Source organism: Panthera tigris, chromosome D2 (assembly GCF_018350195.1).
Source record: "Panthera tigris isolate Pti1 chromosome D2, P.tigris_Pti1_mat1.1, whole genome shotgun sequence".
In the NCBI taxonomy this organism is placed as follows: Eukaryota; Metazoa; Chordata; class Mammalia; order Carnivora; family Felidae; genus Panthera; species Panthera tigris.
The window spans coordinates 3,193,474-3,213,440 of NC_056670.1; the positions used below are offsets into that span (position 1 = coordinate 3,193,474).

At 37.7% G+C, this 19,967-nt stretch overlaps 1 protein-coding gene across 1 annotated transcript in view; it reads left to right on the top strand.

The window, feature by feature from the left end:
* The window catches only part of PCDH15 (protocadherin related 15), an 833,394-nt gene that overhangs the window by 329,732 nt on the left and 483,695 nt on the right, over window positions 1–19,967 (top strand). The window contains 1 exon segment of the mRNA XM_042960326.1: window positions 7,219–7,374. Coding sequence (XP_042816260.1) covers window positions 7,219–7,374 — 156 coding nt within the window.

Consider the following 19,967-nt stretch of genomic DNA (forward strand, 5'->3'; position numbering starts at 1 on the left):
GCATCTAAATCCTCACAGGCTTGACTCAGTTACAGCCGGGGGAGCCAGGCGCGGCCACACGGTACATCCTTCTTCCACCTGTTCCTTCTGCGGTAGTGAGGGGAAAGTGTGTGTTCCAGAGAAGGAATTCTAAAACATGTCTTCTGTGCTTTGTTCAATGAGGCCATAAACTATCTCTTAATGGAAACATTTGGGCAGTTATGGCCACCTAGAACTAAAAGAAAATTTAATAGGAATAGATGCACATTTTTAAGATTGAATGCTAAAAAAAATAAGCTAATAAACAAATGATCCCTACAAAAATTTCCAAGGATAAAAATAATCTTTAAAACTTCTCCAGCATCCAATGTTTGCATTTAATTAGAAAACTTGTATATGACATTGTATATGACTTTTGACAATTTTTAAGCTTTGTCCATAGGTCTTTCCCTCATGGTCATTATTTTTTATTCCCTATTTTTATTTCAGTTTACTAAAGTTACCTCGATTTTCTTCATGAAAAAGAGAGACAGAGAAGGAGAAGGTGTAAAATGAAGAGTCACGAATGATAAAATAACCAAAACATGTTGTCTGGCATGAAAATTAGGTCTCAGTAATGAAGGAGCATCACAGTCAAAATGATGGTCTCACTTGGCCAATATTACCTGGTCACTGTTGGGCATAATTGTCATAATGACATCAATGACTAAACAGTAATAGAAAGAAAAATAGGATTGTGGCATGGTCTTATTATACTTATCTCAAAACTCTGGAAAAACTTTCATAGCTTGACCAGAGAGAAATCGTGTTTGTGGAAATCCCCAACATCTTACCTTCTCCTCTTTCAGACTCTAAGTTCACAGCTGTACAGAGGGCATGGACTCTCATGCCTGTGCCTGAGCCAATGTCCCCGTGACTACCAAGCTGCCCGCTTTCACTTCCACGGAGTCGTCCTGATGGCTCGCACTTGGACTTTGGGACAGTCTCCTAATAGTCCTCTCAGCATATGTCAAGACTCAACCTGTTTTACATTCAAACACAGTTCTGACCTTGTCAACAGATGACTTTTCATTGCTATTATGCCTTCCCTGATATTCTTTTATCTCTGTGATTAGAATCTACCTTTAGCCTTGGCCATCAGTTGAATGTTATCTACTACCAAGACACGCCTTACATGCCACTCCCTACGTAAAATATTCCTTTAAAAAAATTTTATTGTATATTTTTTAATTGGGAGAGAGAGAGAGAGAGAGAACAAGTGGGGCAGGAGCAGAGAGAGAAATTTCCAACTAGGTTCCCTGCTCAGCACAGAGCCCAATGCAGGGATCAATCTCATGAACTATGAGATCATGACCTGAGCCAAAATCAAGAGTCAGGTGCTTAACCAACTGAGCCACCCAGGCACCCCCTACATATCATAGTTCTTAATGTTACACTGTTATGAAATTTCTTGCTCTAAACTCTAAAGTCTTCAAAACTCTTTGACTTGCCATTGTATTTAAGTTCATCTCACATCAATTTTATGGGATTTGCTTACCTCACATCATATTAATCCTAACTCACATTGAACTTTGAATTTAATAAATACAAGTCAATAAACTGAATGCCCTTAATAGTTGATTATAAAAAATTTATCGGGGCGCCTGGGTGGCTCAGTCGGTTGAGCGTCCGACTTCGGCTCAGGTCATGGTCTTGTGGTCTGTGAGTTCAAGCCCTGTGTCAGGCTCTGTGCTGACAGCTCAGAGTCTGGAGCCTGCTTCAGATTCTGTGTCTCCCTCTCTCTCTTCTCCTCTCCCACTCATGCTCTGTTTCTCTCTCTCTCTCTGTCAAAAATAAATAAACATTTAAAAAATTTAAAAAAATTATCTTAATATTACATTATACCTAATTATAGTTTCAAATTGGTAATTTCTTCCTTAGTCAACTTATGTCAATATACCATTTATTATGATTATGGAAGTTTAATTTGTGAGGGGAAACTCATAACTCCAGCCAGCCATTTCCTTTAAGTCTTTTCATTATTTAAAAATAATTCAAAAACATACTGTGTCTTATTTCCTTTCACTGTCTTATAGTTATTTGTGAAATAATGAAGATTTTTCACTTTCTGAAAGTAGTGAGTACATAGGAAGAAAAAGCATGACAAAATCCATTCATTCCTGTGAGGATTGAGGTTGGCCTTTGCTTTAGGAGAAATAAAATCAATTCTTTTATACAGGTTTGCTAAAAACATGTTTTCTTATTAAATCAGTGAGCCCTCCAAATAACATGGTTTCTGGAGAAAACTCAATTCCCCTTGGATGTAAGATGTTTGCTACAATCAACAATGTTCACATCAATAAATTTCTTACAAAAATGACTTTGCATGTTAAATCCTAAGTTATTGTCTGAACACCTCATAATAAAATTTTAAATTTTTGTCTTTTTCAAATCACAAAATTCATACATATTTGTTGGTAATTTTTCCCTTCTTACTTTCTACCCTCAACCTTACTCTTCAAAGCTAACCTCCATCAACTGTTGGTATGTATCATTCCCAAACCTTATTTATGCGTATCAAAACTTATACTCGATATACACTAATGTATAAAAATGTGCAACTATGCCCTCAGGTATCATGTTAAACATTCATTTTCAAACTGGGAGAATAGTTGGCATGTCTAGGTATAATACGAATGGTAGTTGTTTTGAATAATTAGCCCAAAACAATTTCTACACAGGTTTTTTTTTTTTCTTCGTTATGAAGCAATTGAAGAGAATTAGGGAAGGTAAAATTGGCTGAACAGTTGTGAAAGATAAACCAAAATTTCCCTAACAGATTCCTAAGCCTTTTGTGGTCCCCAAACTCTCACTGACTTGTAGAGCTGCACTTGCTATATTTATGACCTTCTTATGCGGCAGAATAGAATCTATTCCAAGGCAAGATTACAACGTGTGTTATATATGAGCCGCAGGGAATTCTGGCCTTCAGCACGATCCATTATGGTTGGAATTTATTGCAAGCTAAGGTCTATCCATGCTGCTCACAGTTGCAAGGGAGCTAGAGTCGAGAGTGACAAGAGTTCCGAGTGACCTGGTTACATCTAATTTATGGGCACTTCACGGGACCAAGTAGGGGCTCAGTGCACAGTGCATTTGATTCCCTACCTGCAGAGATTGTGACCTCTCTGTCCAGTGCTAGCACTCACTACAGCATTAGAAGCTGAGAGGAAATGGGTTTGTAGGGCTCTTTTGTAATATTCAGAAGATAAATAACTTTAGAAGAACGTAATTCGCCCAAATGTCTTCCGAGAGATGCCAAGTACAAACACAGTACAAGTATTTGGTTTCCTTTGGTTGTCTTTGTGGCTTTTCCTCTTTTGCTGCTATTGTTGTTTTTACTTTACAATTGAAATACACAGGACTTGGCTCAAAAATCTATTGAAGAAAACACTTTAAAACTGATAGTAAAAAGGGAGAGACCTAATCTTTTTAAGTGATCTTTTTGCCTCGAGGTTCCTTATTTTCAATGATGTCTTGCTTGTCAGATGGTCCCTTCTATTCTGCACTGCCTTGCATTAACACAAAACCTCTACTTATATTGAAAAGAAATGCTTTGTGGTATTTTTTTATTCATTGTTGTTATTTCTTCTCTCTGAGACTACAGTGAATAAGCTTATATATCTTTTCAAAACAACCATTTAGGTGTGGGGTGCATCTTGAGTGTTTTAGATTAAATATCCTCAGATTGTATCACACGTTCTCAAGGTGTTCAGACTTTACATCCTATTTGCCCATAAAATAGTGCTAACTAGAGTCTGGCCATCTCTGCATCTGATATTACTAACGAATATGAAGTTTGTACCAAGGCTCCATTGTCCGTTGACAGCATTGATGCGAAAACTCATCTCTCACTCATCGAGATTTCACAATGATATTTTTGCATTAATGTGTGTAGCCATTTATTATACTTGGTTAATACCAATAAGGTGATTTAAATTTATTATAAAAATATATCATTGTGTAACCTATTATTCTGTCTTACTAAAATGATTTTGAATGTTGTCTTTTGTCATTAAATGTATGCTATATCCTTCGGAGCTTTGTGGCATTCACAGATTTTTTTACACATGACCTTAATGTCTTCATTTATGTCAGTAATTAAAAGTGGAATGAGGTATATATCAGAACACTGAGTTATATGGCACTCACCAGATAACCTCCCTGCGTATGTTAATGATTCTTCAATTGATTCTTTCTGGGTACATTTATTCAGTCTGGTACAAACAGATTAAAATGCTTTTTTTCCTTTTACACTGCGTGTAAAAATATCTCAAGATTAAATAATGTTTGCTTCAGTTTAGATACGGTTTCTACAGTATTCTTCTCACTTAGAAATGTGGCATGTGGGGTGCCTGGGTGTCTCAGTCAGTTAAGTACCCGACTTCAGCTCAGGTCATGATATCACAGTCCATGAGTTTGAGCCCCACATCGGGCTCTGTGCTGACAGGTCAGAGCCTGGAGCCTGTTTCAGATTCTGTGTCTCCCCCTCTCTCTGCCCCTCCCCCATTCATGCTCTGTCTCTCTGTCTCAAAAATAAATAAATGTTAAAAAAAATTTTTTTAAATGTGGCATGTGACATTTTTTGAACCTATGCTCACTTCCAGTAAGTGATGCTATAACTTTAAATTGGTTTCAATCCAAATATTTAATAATTTACTTCATAATCCAAAATTATAGTTTATATTTTAAAAATTCCATGTTTTTTGCTTTCTTGGGTATTTAGCTTTTTTTTATAATTAAAAAGATAATTGGGGCACCTGGGTGGCTCAGTTGGTTAAGCATACAGCTTCGACTCAGGTCATGATCTCATGGTTCGTGGGTTTGAGCCCTGCATCGGGCTCTGTGCTGACAGCTCAGAGCCTGGGGCCTGTTTCAGATTCTTTGTCTCCCTCTCTCTCTCTGCCCCTCGCTCGCTCATGCTCTGTCTCTCTCTTTCTCTGTCTCAAAAATAAATAAAACATTTAAAAAAATTTTACATCTGCTAGCTGTGCCTAGGGCAGGGTAACCTCATATGATACTCAGAATGATCCTATCCTATCGGTCTTTAATTTTATCTCTGTTTTTAGAAATGAGCAATCAAAGCACTGAGAGGTTTTGTACGGAGCGTGCGGCTAGTAGGTCTCTGTTACTGGCCGGAAGTCACGTAGTCTGACGTGGGGAGTCCACACCATTATCTACTCCAGGCACAGTACTGGTTACTGGGCGGAGAGCTTCAGTCATGACAAAACGCCACACCAGGCTTTTTGGAGCTGCCAGTGCAGTGAAGGGGGACCAACAGAACTAAACGTATAAAATATGTCATATGCCAAGTGGTGGGTGAGAAACGTAGTACAGAAAATAAGTAGTGCGGGGAGAAGTTGAAAGGGGAGAGCAGGCTGGAAGACGACGTGTCAGAATATGTCATTCTGATAAAATGATGTATTTTGTGCGACAGCTTTGTAGGCTCAAAAAAGGCTTGAAAAGCACAAAGAAATATTTTGTAGTGTTAAATGCTTTGACTCGAGGGTCAAACAGATGTACGTCTGCGCCCGACTTCTGAAAGGTCTTGGCCATGTGACCTGAGTAATAAGTGCCCTTTGGATGACACTTTTCCCCTTCAGGAATTTATCATTAAAAATAGGGGCAAGTTGGCACATATTTATGCGTAGAATATTTATTGAAGTATGGTTTATAATGGGAAAAGTGGACAACATAGAGCATCTTGTTGTAAGTTTCTACTAAGACAATTATGCTATCAACTATATGAAATCATATAATATAGCATCACAGTAGATACCTAATTACTGTAGTCAATCTGTATTTACAAATTTGGGATGCTATTCGTGTGTGTGTGTGTGTGTGTGTGTGTGTGTGTGTGTATGTGTGTGTGTATAACAGGAGTATATTTGTATTTGGAGAGAGATTAGCAAAATAAACACTTAAATGTATAGAATGAGTAAATATGGTTGGTGGATTATGAATGGATTCTCTTCTTTTGATTATATTTTAATTTTTATCAGATATGAACACATAATATTTTAGCAAAAGTGTAAATGAGCACAAATGTTACACAACGCCTTTTGCCCGAGGATTTTATCATGAACACATTGTTTTTATAAATCACAAGCTCATGTAATGAATGATATTTTAACTTTTGGACAGAATTCGTTTTACCCCCTCTGTCTTGTGACTGTGCTCTCCACTCGTCCTCCCATGCTGAACATGCATCCCGAGGTCCTGTACTTTGAGACACAAAATGGAGAAGCAAAATAATCATGGTTGTCCTCTCTTGTCCTTAAACAGGGCAAAATGGATCAATTTTCATAAATTATCTTTATTGTAAAATGAAGAAGCATAGAAAGTTTTATGAAACAGGGGCACCTGGGTGGCTCAGTCGGTTAAGCGTCAGACTTCAACTCATGTCATGATCTCACATGTGAGTTCCAGCCCCAGGACAGGCTCTGTGCTTTACAGCTCAGAGTCTGGAGCCTGCTTCGGATCCTCTGTGCCACCCCACCCCCACCACCCCAGCTACTCTCTCTGCACCTCCCTTTCTCTTAGTCTCTCTCACAAACATAAACATTAAAATTTTGTTATGAAACAAATGTGCTTTGGCCATCATGAGATGCTTCAGTTTCAACTGCTTTTCTTAAAAAAGGATGCAATTAGGGGCACTTGTACCCCAATGTTTATAGCAGCACTCTCAACAATAGCCAAATTGTGGAAAGAGCCTAAATGTCCATCAACTGATGAATGGATAAAGAAATTGTGGTTTATATACACAATGGAATACTACGTGGCAATGAGAAAGAATGAAATATGGCCTTTTGTAGCAACGCGGATGGAACTGGAGAGTGTGATGCTAAGTGAAATAAGCCATACAGAGAAAGACAGATACCATATGGTTTCACTCTTATGTGGATCTTGAGAAACTTAACAGAAACCCATGGGGGAGGGGAAGGAAAAAAAAAAAAAAGAGGTTAGAGTGGGAGAGAGCCAAAACATAAGAGACTGTTAAAAACTGAGAACAAACTGAGGGTTGATGGAGGGTGGGAGGGAGGGGAGGGTGGGTGATGGGTATTGAGGAGGGCACCTTTTGGGACCAGCACTGGGTGTTGTATGGAAGCCAATTTGACAGTAAATTTCATATATTGAAAAAAACAATAAAAAATAAATAAATAAAAAAAAATAAAAAAGGATGCAATTTCTGCGTTGCAGCCCCCGGTGAACATACACTCGATCGTGGTGCAGGTACAGTGTGTCAACAAGAAGGTGGGCACCGTCATCTACCATGAGGTTCGCATCGTGGTGAGGGACCGCAACGACAACTCTCCCACGTTCAAGCACGACAGCTACTACGCCACGGTGAATGAGGTCAGTGCCCTCTGCGCGTAGGTCGCTGTGTACTGTGGATGCTTTCAAATGATGCTTACAGCAGGCTTAACTGTTCAGAAATTGAAAACAAAGAAACAAAAAGACATTTTACAGAATAGTGCTTCGGAGGAAATAAGATCTGGGTGACTTTCTAGTAAGATTCCAGGGATTCATTTTGCTGCAAAAAAATTTTGATTTGTGTGTAATAATGACCGAAATATTGGTATTTTTGATCATCGTGGACAATTTAATGCCAGAATCCACGTATATACTTATTAAGGGTTAACAGGAGATATTTATTATCATTATAACTTGTTGGATTCTTTGTTTTCCATTATCTCTAAGGTGGGAGCAGGAATTAAATCCTGGAAGAAAATATCTATTCAAGATTCTTTTAATTTAAAGTTATTTCCTTAATTTTAAAAGTTCTGGCATATTCAAATATTTAAATATAAATAACTGCTCAATTCTTATGCTGATTAAGTAATTTTTAAAAATTTTAAGTATTACTGCTTTTATTACAACATGATTTTTGGTTGTTTTTTTTCTTTTGTTTTCCCTTTGAGCCAAAATCCATGGGCCAAGAAGCCCTTTTATGTTTTTTTAAAAAGTGATGGTTACTCTGTTAATTTTTTGTTACTCCACTATGAAAATATTTCTAAAATATCTAATATCATCTATTATAGATGCTTTAGACGCATAAAAAAAATGAACCATATTTAAAAAAAATAATTTTAGGGGCGCCTGGATGGCTCAGTCGGTTAAGAGTCCGACTTCAGCTCAGGTCACGATCTCACGGTCTGTGAGTTTGAGCCCCGCGTCGGGCTCTGGGCTGATGGCTCAGAGCCTGGAGCCCATTTCAGATTCTGTGTCTCCCTCTCTCTCTGCCCCTCCCCCGTTCATGCTCTGTCTCTTTCTGTCTCAAAAATAAATAAACGTTAAAAAAATAAAATAAAATAAAATAAATAATTTTAATGTTTATTTATTTTTGAGAGAGAGAGTATGAGCAGGGGAGGGACAGAGAGAGAGGGACACAGAATCCAAAGCTGGCTCCAGGCTCTGACCTGTCAGCACAGAGCCTAATGTGAGGCTCGAAATCACAGACCATGAGATCATGACCTGAGCCGGAGTCAGACGCTTAACCGACTGAACCATCCAGGCGCCCCTGAACCACATTTTTAATAGTCCATATACTAGCAGATTATTTTTACTTCCCAGATTTTGTTTTAACCTCAAAAGCTATGTACCTACTTTATAGGAGGAAATGTGTAATTTGGGCGTTAAGCACAGCAGTGGGCCTTTAACCTCTACGTGCTTGTTTTTTGAAATTATTTAAAATGTATCTTAATTATCTCAATATTGTTGTATTCATAAAAAATTGAGGAAATTATGTGTCTTATAATGTGAGACTTTGTAGGTGGAGTTAGTAAAAAAGAAAAAAGCCCTGAACTGCCCTTTTAAGGTTAACAGGACAATTTTGCTGGTCAGTCGGTGTTAACATTTTACTCTTATTTAACTGGTTCTTGCTAAAACAAACAAATGTTAATTAGTGTAATTAACTGTTTTACATGATCAATTATTTTAGCATCTGAAGTACACTCTTTGACTGAGATTTTGCTTTGAGTGCTGCCTTCATTTGTGAATAAACTGGTATCAGATAGATTATCTCAGACAGCAGATCTAATCGCAAAATCCACTCATGCACCATATTTCACTGTTCCTGGAGCTGCGGCTTTGCTTCATTTTTTGTGAAGAAATTTGCAATGTTCAGCTTGCATTTCAGAGTGCCTTGTGTGATTTGACTGCTTCCACACCCCTCCAACCTGCTCAGCGCCTTGCTGAAAAAATAACCTTTTCAAGTACTATTTTAATCTTATTATTCCCCTATTCAGAAATTGTGTAAAATCTCTCATTATTTTCTGAACAAAGGTCATGTGTCTCCACCGGCTGACTTTCAAGACATTCTGTAATCTGACCTATTTTCTGCGTATTCTTAGCATTAGGTTGTGAATGCATCGCCATCCAGGTTAATTTCTGCGCAACTCACAAACTTTTCTTTTTCCAGGGCTTTGCCTACACCGTTCATTGTACTTATAACAGGATCCTCCAATTTTTATCCATCTTTTAAAGTTTAACTCAAGACCTATTACCCATTTCCTATTTCCATAGTCATCCCTGATCACTCCAGTACACCCCTGTGCTGTCTCCCTAACTCTAATTTTTTTTTAATGTTTATTTATTTCTGAGACAGAGACAGAGCATGAGCGGGGAAGGGGCAGAGAGAGAGGGAGACACAGAATCCAAAGCAGGCTCCAGGCTCTGAGCTGTCAGCACAGAGCCTGATGCGGGGCTCGAACTCACAGACTGTGAAATCATGACCTGAGCTGAAATTGGTCGTTCAACCGACTGAGACACCCAGGCGCCCCTGTCTCCATAACTCTAAACTTCTACAGCATCTGGATAAACGTTGGTTGGAGTGATAAAAATTTACAGAAAAGTTAAACCTTTCTCCTTTTAAAAAATATTTTTAAGTTTATTTATGTTTGAGAGACACAGAGACCATGTGAGTGGGGGAGGGGCAGAGAGAGAAAGGGAGAGAGAGAGAATCCCAAGCAGGCTCCACGCTGTAAGCACAGAGCCCGAGGTGGGGCTCAATCTCACAACCATGAGATCATGATCTGAGCCGAAACCAAGAGTTGGACCCTTAACAAACTGAGTCACCCAGGCGCCCCAATAAGTTAAACCTTTTATCTTAAATGTTATTTGGAGAAGCCCGGGTTTCCTTGCAAAGCTGCCATTTGTGGTTCTTCTCACTCATTTCCCTAAAGTCTGCTGAGGCAGTCCCACCTCTGCGATACTTTTGCCATACCTTCTGTGGTTGGATTCTGAGGCCATGTGTAGTTGATGGCCACGTTCCCCTGTTTATATGTGTTTTCTTGGAAAAAAACAAAATTTTCTTTAAAACGCAAAACATAATCACAAGGAAAAAAATGAAATTTAGCTATTTTTTTTCATCCTTCATTTATTTGAGTGGATCTTCTACAGTTCTCAGTATAATTTGCTTGGATACACACACACACACACTGTGCAGTTATATGTACATATATTACATATGTATGTACGTGTGTATATATGTTCACTCATTTATGTCATATAAATCTCTCATAGTCTCCTTCAACTACAACACTGCCTGTGAAATTAAGTTAAATTACATTGCACTGAATAGATTTTACTGTGCGCCAGATTGCAAGACATTTTCCATGTGATTTCTCCTTTTAGTACGAGACATACAGTTAATGCATTTAAGACTAGGAGGATCTAAATGTTTCTCAAAAAAATTAAAAATCGTTCACAGTTTAATAGATTGTTGATGTCAAAATATTTTACACTTCATTAAAATCCGAAAGACAGGTATAAAGTCATTATCACAGATTCATGAATGAAGTTTCCAGAATTAAAGTCCCGATGACTCACTCTCATTTGCCGTGAGAACAGACGTCTGTAGCAAGAATTGGCTGTGTTACACGGTGAACTGGTCACAACCTTGGGAGTAAAACCCAAGTCCTTGGTCCAATCATTTCTTCCCTAGTTATTAATAGACATCCTATGTGCGAAATTATCACCACTCTCATGTAACTGATTTTAAAAATAAATATCAGGGATTATACTTATGGTATTATAATATTATAATCACAAACAGTACCTTAAAAGATGCATTAAATGTCAGTCTTTTTTTACTCTTTGTAAACATATTCTTCTATGTGTGTCAAGAATTTACTAAAATATTAATGTCTGTATCTAAATACCAAGCAAGGACTGTTACAAGTTTATAATTCCTTGTTTGTGAGCAGGACATCAGATGTTGCAAGTATTTTTCTCTCTCTGAGTAATTGGAGACTCAGTTAATTTTGGACAATCATAATATCACTAAGTAATTAGTCTAGTGGGTTTGAAGAAGAGATTGCACAGTCTAATTGTTGCTGATCGTCCTTAAGCGATTTTTGAAGATAAATATTTTCTGGCGTGATCTCTTTAATAACATATGCATTGCACCCTCAAAAATTTCTTTTGACATTAAAAGCAAAGAAGGGCAAGTCAAGGCAGACATTTGAGCCACGAAGAATTAATCTCCAAATTATATAGAGATTATATTTGTCGTGATCTTTAATGATCTCTTCACAGATGGTGCACTTTTTAAATCAATATTAATTTGTTCTTTCCATCACCTTACATATCATCTTAAATGTACTTTGCTGCTCTGACATGATATGTTTTATTAGACATAATTTGTTGGCAGTTTCTGGAGGAATGTTTCCTTGCATATCTCTTGCATAGATAGATGGTTTACAGTCTCTTGAAAGGAAGGAGGGTAGGTAGAAAAAGGGAGAGGGAGGGAGAGAAGGAATTTAAATTTTGTTATTTTAAGCCTGTAACCTTAAGTTCAGATGGCTCTGCAGCTTTCCAGTTAGATAGCTTGAATTTTCTTTTACTTTCCTTTGAAAATGTACTTACTGCAAAATGTTTTGTAATTCATAATAGATGAAAAGATGTGCGTGATTCCATTGTATTATGTAGGGCACTTTATTGCAGTGATATTTTCTATCCTTTTACTTACACTGAGACTAATTGTAATCTTACAGCTTCAGAAGGGAAAGGACTCAGTTCTGATGTCACCTGTGCTTTCTAGAAAATGTGTCTTTCTTCATACTTCACTAGTCTGTGTTGTTGAGATTAATTATGCTTTACTATTTTATCATTTCATTTCATTTAGTTAGATTATTCACTTAGATTCAAATATCAATAACTGAAGTATTTGATTCTAACAGTGACATTAATAAATAAAATGTATTCTCTTTATTATATTCTTTCCATATTTATTGTAAAGATTTAATCCTATATTCATTCCTTAAAACATTTTTTACTACTGAGTCTCTTATGGTTTCTAAAATAATTTGCTTAAACAGATACAGAAAATATTTGTTTTACCGTGTTTCTGTTCCACTAAATACCTTAGGAGTAGGGATCCCATTTTTAATAAATTTAAAACTGACATCTTTTCTGCACATATTACTTTTAAAATATAAGTTATCTGTGTGGTAAAATTGCCTTATGTTGGGACAATAGGGATTGAGTTAGAGTTCTAGAACTATGGGTGATTTTTAAAATCTGATGATTTCTGAAGTGTTCATAATGAGGTAATGTTTTGCCTATAATATGTACAAATTCTTAAGACTGGCATTTAATATAAAATATTCTGTTAAAGTGGTGACTTTAAATTGAAAGATCTGCTTCATTGTTTCTTATCACTGTTAATGATACCCTGACGGCCTTTTGAGATTCGTATTTTTAGGTAAACTACAGTTTACAGGTAACATTTGCCCTACCACTGTGTGCTTCTGAATGGACCATGCAGTTTCGGTGTCCATAAGTAAAGTTGTATTACAATGCAACCATGCCCATTCATCATATACTGTTGTGTGCTGTGAACAGACCTGAGTAGTTGTGTGACCGTTTGGTGTCCTGGGGAGTCAGAAGCTGTACCAGGTGATTGACCACACAAAAATAAACTTTATTTGCAGCCAATAAGGATCACAGGGAGTAGTTTCCAAAGCCATGAGTTCCCATGAATCCCCATGAGTGGGTGAGTTCCTTTTATGTAGGGTTAGAACAAACATTTAGACAGGGGAGCCTCGTCACCATCCATAGAGATGGCAGGCAGCCACGCGTGTGCCTTAAGGAAACCTGCGTGGGTGGTGGGTATTAAGAAAAAACAAAACAAATGCCAAACAGTAGCTATATTTGTGCATATGCAATTTTCAGGAAGAGAAATTACAGCTTTTATCACATTTCACAGGGATCCATACACTAGTGAGGGCTAGTGACCACTAGCCCAAGGTAGTTTGCAAAGTAAGGAGACAAGCCAAAGAAAGGCGATTCAGCTGAAAAACAGACCAGAGAGGTAGCAAGAGAATAAAGGGGCATTGTCCCCAAAGGAAAGTGCACTGAATTTACAAATCCAAGTCCTACTTGGGTAAATTAGTAACAGTACAAATCAGACGGTGTTAAATTAAGCAGTGCATTGAAGTGCATTGAAAATAAGGACAGAGGGTTAGTGGCTATGAAATGCATTTCAAGATGCTGGCTGGAAGGGAAAGGGGCACAGGTCAGTAGTGAGTTTAAGAGTAGAAGACACTTTAGTGTGTTTATAAGATAGTCCCACACACCAAATATTGTATTAAATTTACATTCGCGATATATAATAATCGGTAAAATAGTTTTATAAAATGGACCAGTAAGTCCCCACACTGAAGGACGCTAAGACTGGCAATTGCTTACTTCCACCTGCCATTCTAAACTCCACTTCCTGGAATAAGTAGTTGCTGGAACTGGCGATGAAGTCTTAGGCTCCAGGGAAATCCTTGCCAGGAGAATTGGAGTGGAACTTTTTCTAACCCAACAGACCTACCAGAATACACAAACCGGGTGTCAGCTTCAGGATTCATGAGGGGAGAGGCTGAATGCTAGGTGTCCTGACCTAAGTCTGTGCATCAAATTTTGAGGTAAACATCGGCTCCATAAGTTTGCCTAGTCTTTATACCCGCTCCCCCAACTGCAAAGATTCAGGCTAAGGTGGACAGTTGAACTCAAATGTTTCTCCTCTTAAATTTATGAGATTTAAGAAGGCCAAGAAGGAGACTGTCCTCCATACACTTTACGCAGCCCATGGGATCAAAAAAACAATTTTGTTTTTTACCCATAATCATATTGTGAACTCTGTTTTTATCCAAAGATCATAACTGGTAAATGAAAATGGCGAATGATACTAATAATAGTGGACAGGTGATATTTATTGAGCACTTACATTATCGCAGACCTGTAAATGTGATACTGTTTGACCCTTCCAATAATACATTTTACAGAAAAGAAATTCAGTTTAGAGAACTTAGGTAATTCGTCCATAGTCGAGTGTCTTGGATTTGGCGCTCATAAGGTTGAAAAGCAGGTCTCTCTCTCTCTCTCTCTCTCTCTCTCTCTCTCAAACACAGACACCTTACAATACCATGTTCCATTGGGAAACCCTAAAAAACAAGCTTGTGCTGGAATAGCATTAAAAGACTGTGTTCGTGCAAAGGAATGCAGCTGACTGAACAATGCAGGGCTTAGGGGCACCAGACTCCCCCACCGCCCAACCCCATGCAGTCAAAAATCCATAACTTTTGATACTCCAAAAACTTAACTACTAGTAGCCTCCTGTTGACTAGAAGCCCACTAATAATATAAACAGTCAGTTAACACACATTGTATGTGTTACATGTGTTCTATGTTGTATTCGTCCAGTAAAGTAAGTTAGAGAAAGGAAAATATTAATAAAAAATGATGAGGAAGATGCAATGTGTTTGCAGTACTGGACTGGAAAAAATCTGCAGGTCAGTGGACCCATGAGGTTCAGACTGATGTTGTGCAAGGGCCGGCTGCACTTTCCACCACTGACACCAGCAGCCACTGTCCACAAGGTACCATCCTGCCATTATAGCCACATAGTTTTGTGATCGAAAGATGTACTTTGGGGCTCCTGGGTGGCTCAGTCGGTTGAGCGTCCGACTTCGGCTCAGGTGATGATCTCGTGGTTGGTGAGTTTGAGCCCCGTGCTGGGCTCTGTGCTGACAGCTCAGAGCCTGGAGCCTGCTTCGGATTCTGTGTCTCCCCCTCTCTGTGCCCCTCCCATGCTCATGCTCTGTCTCTCTCTGTCTCTCAATAATAAATAAACCTTAAAATTTTTTTTTTTAAAAATATATAATATGAATAGCTAATTTATGAAATTTGTTGATAAAAATAAAATTGCTTTTTATATAAAATTTATATTTTTTATATATTTTATATAAAATTCCTTTTCTCTTATGAAAATATCTAAACATATATTGTCTGTGCAATTAAGGGACAACACAAAAAAAAATACAAAATTTACATTTCTTCCCTCATTCCTGTTGTTTAAACGACTTCAGCAGGTTTCTACAACATTGCCTTGTGGTTCTTGTCACCTGGGTACAGAGATAGCACCGTGCGCTTACTTGGGAAGCTTTACTGCACAGAGATAGTTCTGCACGGTTATTCGGGGAGGTTTGAAGTCACATAATCTTCATTATTTCCAGTCACACAAAACACTGACATCTTCTGCTTCTGATTGAGATAGACTAGGTAGTCAGGCCCAGTTATTCCCTTTAAGATATAACTAGAAGAATTAGAAAATCTAAATAAACAAGCAAATGAACAAATAAGTAAACAAAATGAAACTGAATAATTGAGTAAATATATATATACTTGAAGTCATCAAAGAACTAATAAGGAAAAATAAAGATGAAAACTTGAGTATATATGACTAAATCTAAATATTCACTGAGTAAAATAATAATGCTTTCTTTTTTTTTTTTAATTTTTTTAATGTTTATTTATTTTTGAGACAGAGACAGAGCATGAGGGGGGGAGGGACAGAGAGAGAGGGAGACACAGAATCGGAAGCAGGCTCCAGGCTCTGAGCCATCAGCCCAGAGCCTGACGCGGGGCTCAAACTCACGAACCGTGAGATCGTGACCTGAGCTGAAGTCGGACGCTCAACCGACTGAGCCACCCAGGTGCCCCAATAATGCTTTCTTTTGAAGTGATATATATATATATATCAAATAGATGAAATTATTTATATATATATATATATATATATATATATATATATATATGACTTATAGAACACTTCAGTTATAAACCAGGACTGACAAATGTATTTTAAGGTCTTTATTGCCTAGAAAATGAGTAAAATAATGAAGAGTATGCGTATTAATCAAAGTAAGGCAAAGGGGCAATTGAAAAGGAGTACAGAATGGACAGGATAAAATATATACAGGAAGAGTAGATTTAAATGATCCTGTTCAAAGATTGCATCAAAAGTAAAGGAGAAAATGCTCAAAATGAAAAGAGTTTTCAAACTAAATTCAAAAATAAAGCCAAATGAAGGCAGTTGACACGAAACCCAGTTAAATATAAGGATTCAGAAATCTAAAATATAGAAATTTGAAGTAGATACACCATGTAGTCAGTTTTTATGTAATAGGTGTTGTAGCTATACTATTACCAGACAAAATGGACTTTGTGGGAAAAGACATTGGTAGAGAATAAAAGGAACTTTCCCTCATGATAAAGATTCAAATTGCCAGAAAGTTAGAATAATTATGTATTCAATTGCACTTAATAACATGACCTCAGAAATAATAAAGTGTTGAAAGAATTAAAGGTAAAATGGAAAAATCCATGATCCTAGAGTGATATTTTAAAACCTGTGGGAGGTAGGATGATAGTGCCCCAAGATGACCATGTCCTAATCCCTGGCAAAAGAACTTTGCAGATATGATTAAGGTTATGGAAGTTAATCGGGGGATTATCCCGGATTATCCTGCAGAGTCCAGTCTAGTCATGTGAGCACTGAAAAGAATAGAACTTTCTCTGGCTGGAGTCTGAGAGTCCAGGACAGAGAAAGCAAGAAATATGAAGAAGGGAGGGAGATCAAAATGAATAAAGAGTGAGAAACAGTCAACCCACCATCGCTGGCTTTGAGGATGAATGGATCCATGAGCTGGATATACCTTCTACGGACAGAGACACACGACACACTAAGAGCTAGCAGGGAATCAGGTCCCTCCTCTCTACACTGGCAAAAATAACTCAGTCCAGCCAATAACCTGAATGAGCTTGGAAGTGAATTCAAAGGAATCCAGCCCTGGGGATACTTGGTTTTAGTTTGGTGAGACTGTCTCACTTCTGACCAATCAAACTATGAGATAATTAAGGTATACAAAATAATTTATATAAAAATAATTTAAGGCACTAAATGTATAACAACTTTTTATGGAAGCAATAGACAATATAAAACCTCTTTTATTGACTGACAAATAAGGGATAAAATAGGTAGGACAAAACAGGTGGAGGATTTGAATAATGAAATTAGCAAATTTGACCTGGTGGATTTTTATGGAAGGGACACTGAATCTGACAACTGTAGAATTCATCCCTTTCAAGGACGTGGAACACTTAAGAACTTACCAAACACTAAGCTATAAAGGAAGTGTCAACATATTCCAAATGGCTGAAATTACACAGAGTCCATTTTCTAATCATGGTACAATTGAGCTTAAAATTAATAAAAACAACAGAAACAATATAGAAATTCCCCACATTATATAGAAAACTACATAAAAACCTCTCATTAGTCACTAATGGTGAATATATGTAAAACCAACAGTATTTACGTACAAACGATTGCAGTTAAAAATGAGTTTCCTAAGTTTGCTGGGGCCAAGGTCAATATTTTTTAAAGAGATTTTTTATACATAAGCAATAAGCATAATGGATTTAAACAGGAATACCTTGTTCATAGTAACTACCAAAATGGAGATCCAATTGTAACTATTTTAAACTAAATTCAGTTGTTTTTTTTAAATTTTCTTTAAAGTTTATTTTTAGAGAGTACATGGGTGAGGGGCTTAGGGAGAGAGAGAGAGAAAGAGAGAGAGAATCCCAAGCAGGCTTCATGCTCAGTGCAGAACTCAACTTGTGGCTCAATCCCAGAACTGTGGGATCATGACCTGAGGGGAAATCAAGAGTTGGTCACTCAGTCACTCAACCAACTAAGCCACCCAGGCACCCAGTGGTAAAGTTTTTAAAGAAACAAATAAAAGCTTTCTGGAATATTGTGGTAAATTACGTAGGTTGACGTTTCAGTGATGACAATAAAAGAAACACACTTTTTTTCTTTAACTTGATAAATATGAACTATGAGAATTGTAGTTATTTTTACAAACTCTTGGGGAAACTGGATTTATGTGAATTACCACTCTTTTTATATAACTATAGGGGGAAATTCTGTGTTTATTTAGATATGACTATTATACCACTTTAGAATCTGTACCCTACTTTTCACCCAGAGACACTGAAGTCCTATTTATGAAGTGATATTAATGATTCCTCTTTGACCAAATATCCTTTCCTTTCTCTGCAAAATTTTTCTACAGGCGCAGGTTTGTGAGGCTCGATGCCGACGGTCTCAGGAGCATCAGAGTCAATTTAATAAATCTGTGTTTGATCAAGTTCTCTAAGCTATTAATAATAAGAAACTTTAAGGAATGTTTCATTAATCTAAATTTAAAATGGAGTTTGTAATTTAGGAAGGTGAGGGTTTGGAGTTGAAATAACCTTGGGTTTAGCGAACAATCAAGTTATTTCGTGATTATTGACGTTACTAGTACATTGTAAGTCGTGTCCTGATTAACAGCTTAAACGTCTATAAAGTTTAGGTTTATAACAATTCTAGTATTTTTCTTTACTTTTTTATTATTAGGCATACTCATTACAAAATAACTTCACACCAGAGTGCCTGGGTGGCTCAGTCACTTAAGCGTCAGCTTCCGACTTCGGCTCAGGTCATGGTCTCATGGTTTGTGGATTTGAGCCCCGTGTCGGGCTCTGTGCGGACAGCTCAGAGCCTGGAGCCTGCTTCAGATTCTGTGTCTCCCTCTCTCTCTGCCCCTCCTTCTCTCTCTCTCTCTCTCTCTCTCTCTCTCTCTATCTCATAAATAAATAAACATTAGACAAACTTAAAGAAATAACTTCACACCAGATAAATCTTAAATTTATTCTTATCCAGGTTTTGTTCACAGAAAGATTTCTACATAGATCTCCTTGCCACTCTGGTGACATCATTTCTCCTGATATTGAATGGAATAAGGAAGATGACAGTGATAATGGTAGATTGATTCTACCCTACTACCAGATAATTCATGACAATTGTCATTAAGTACATGTATTAATGGTAAATATTTTCCATGAAGTGTGTCATTTAAGACTTACCTGCACCCTCACATAGATGTACATTATGTGAGTGCTGCAGAAATTGCAGAACTAGAGAGCTATTTATTCATTTGCACAGAACCTCACTGCTAATGGCTGGTGGCTCTAAGCCAGAGACAGAGGCAACCTTACTCCTAACCCAAGCGCTTGATCACCCCACTGTACAAATGCATCAAGGAAGAGAAGGACAAATTTAGCAGATACATATGAAGAAAACTCCATGCAGTTTTGAAAATTTATATCCCTTCACCATGGCTTAAAATAAGGTTGTCAGGGGGCGCATAGGTGGCTCAGTTGGTTAAGTCCGACTTCAGCTCAGGTCACGATCTCACAGCTCATGAATTCAAGCCCCTCGTCGAGCTCTGTGCTGACAGCTCAGAGCCTGGAGCCTGCTTCGGATTCTCTGTCTCCCTCTCTCTCTGCCCCTCTCCTGCTCATGCTCTGTCTCTCTCTGTCTGTCTCTCTCTCTCAAAATAAATAAGTAAATAGACAAACATTAAAAGATTTTTTTAAATTTTTTTTAAATAAGGTTTTCAGGAGCACCTGGGTGGCTCAGTCGGTTCATAGTCTGACTCTTGATTTCGGCTCAGGTCATGATCTTACAGTGGGTGCAATGGAGCCCTGCATCAGGCTCTGTGCTGACAGCACACAGCCTGCTTGGGATTCTCTCTCTCTCCCCCCCTCTCTCTCTGCCCCTCCCC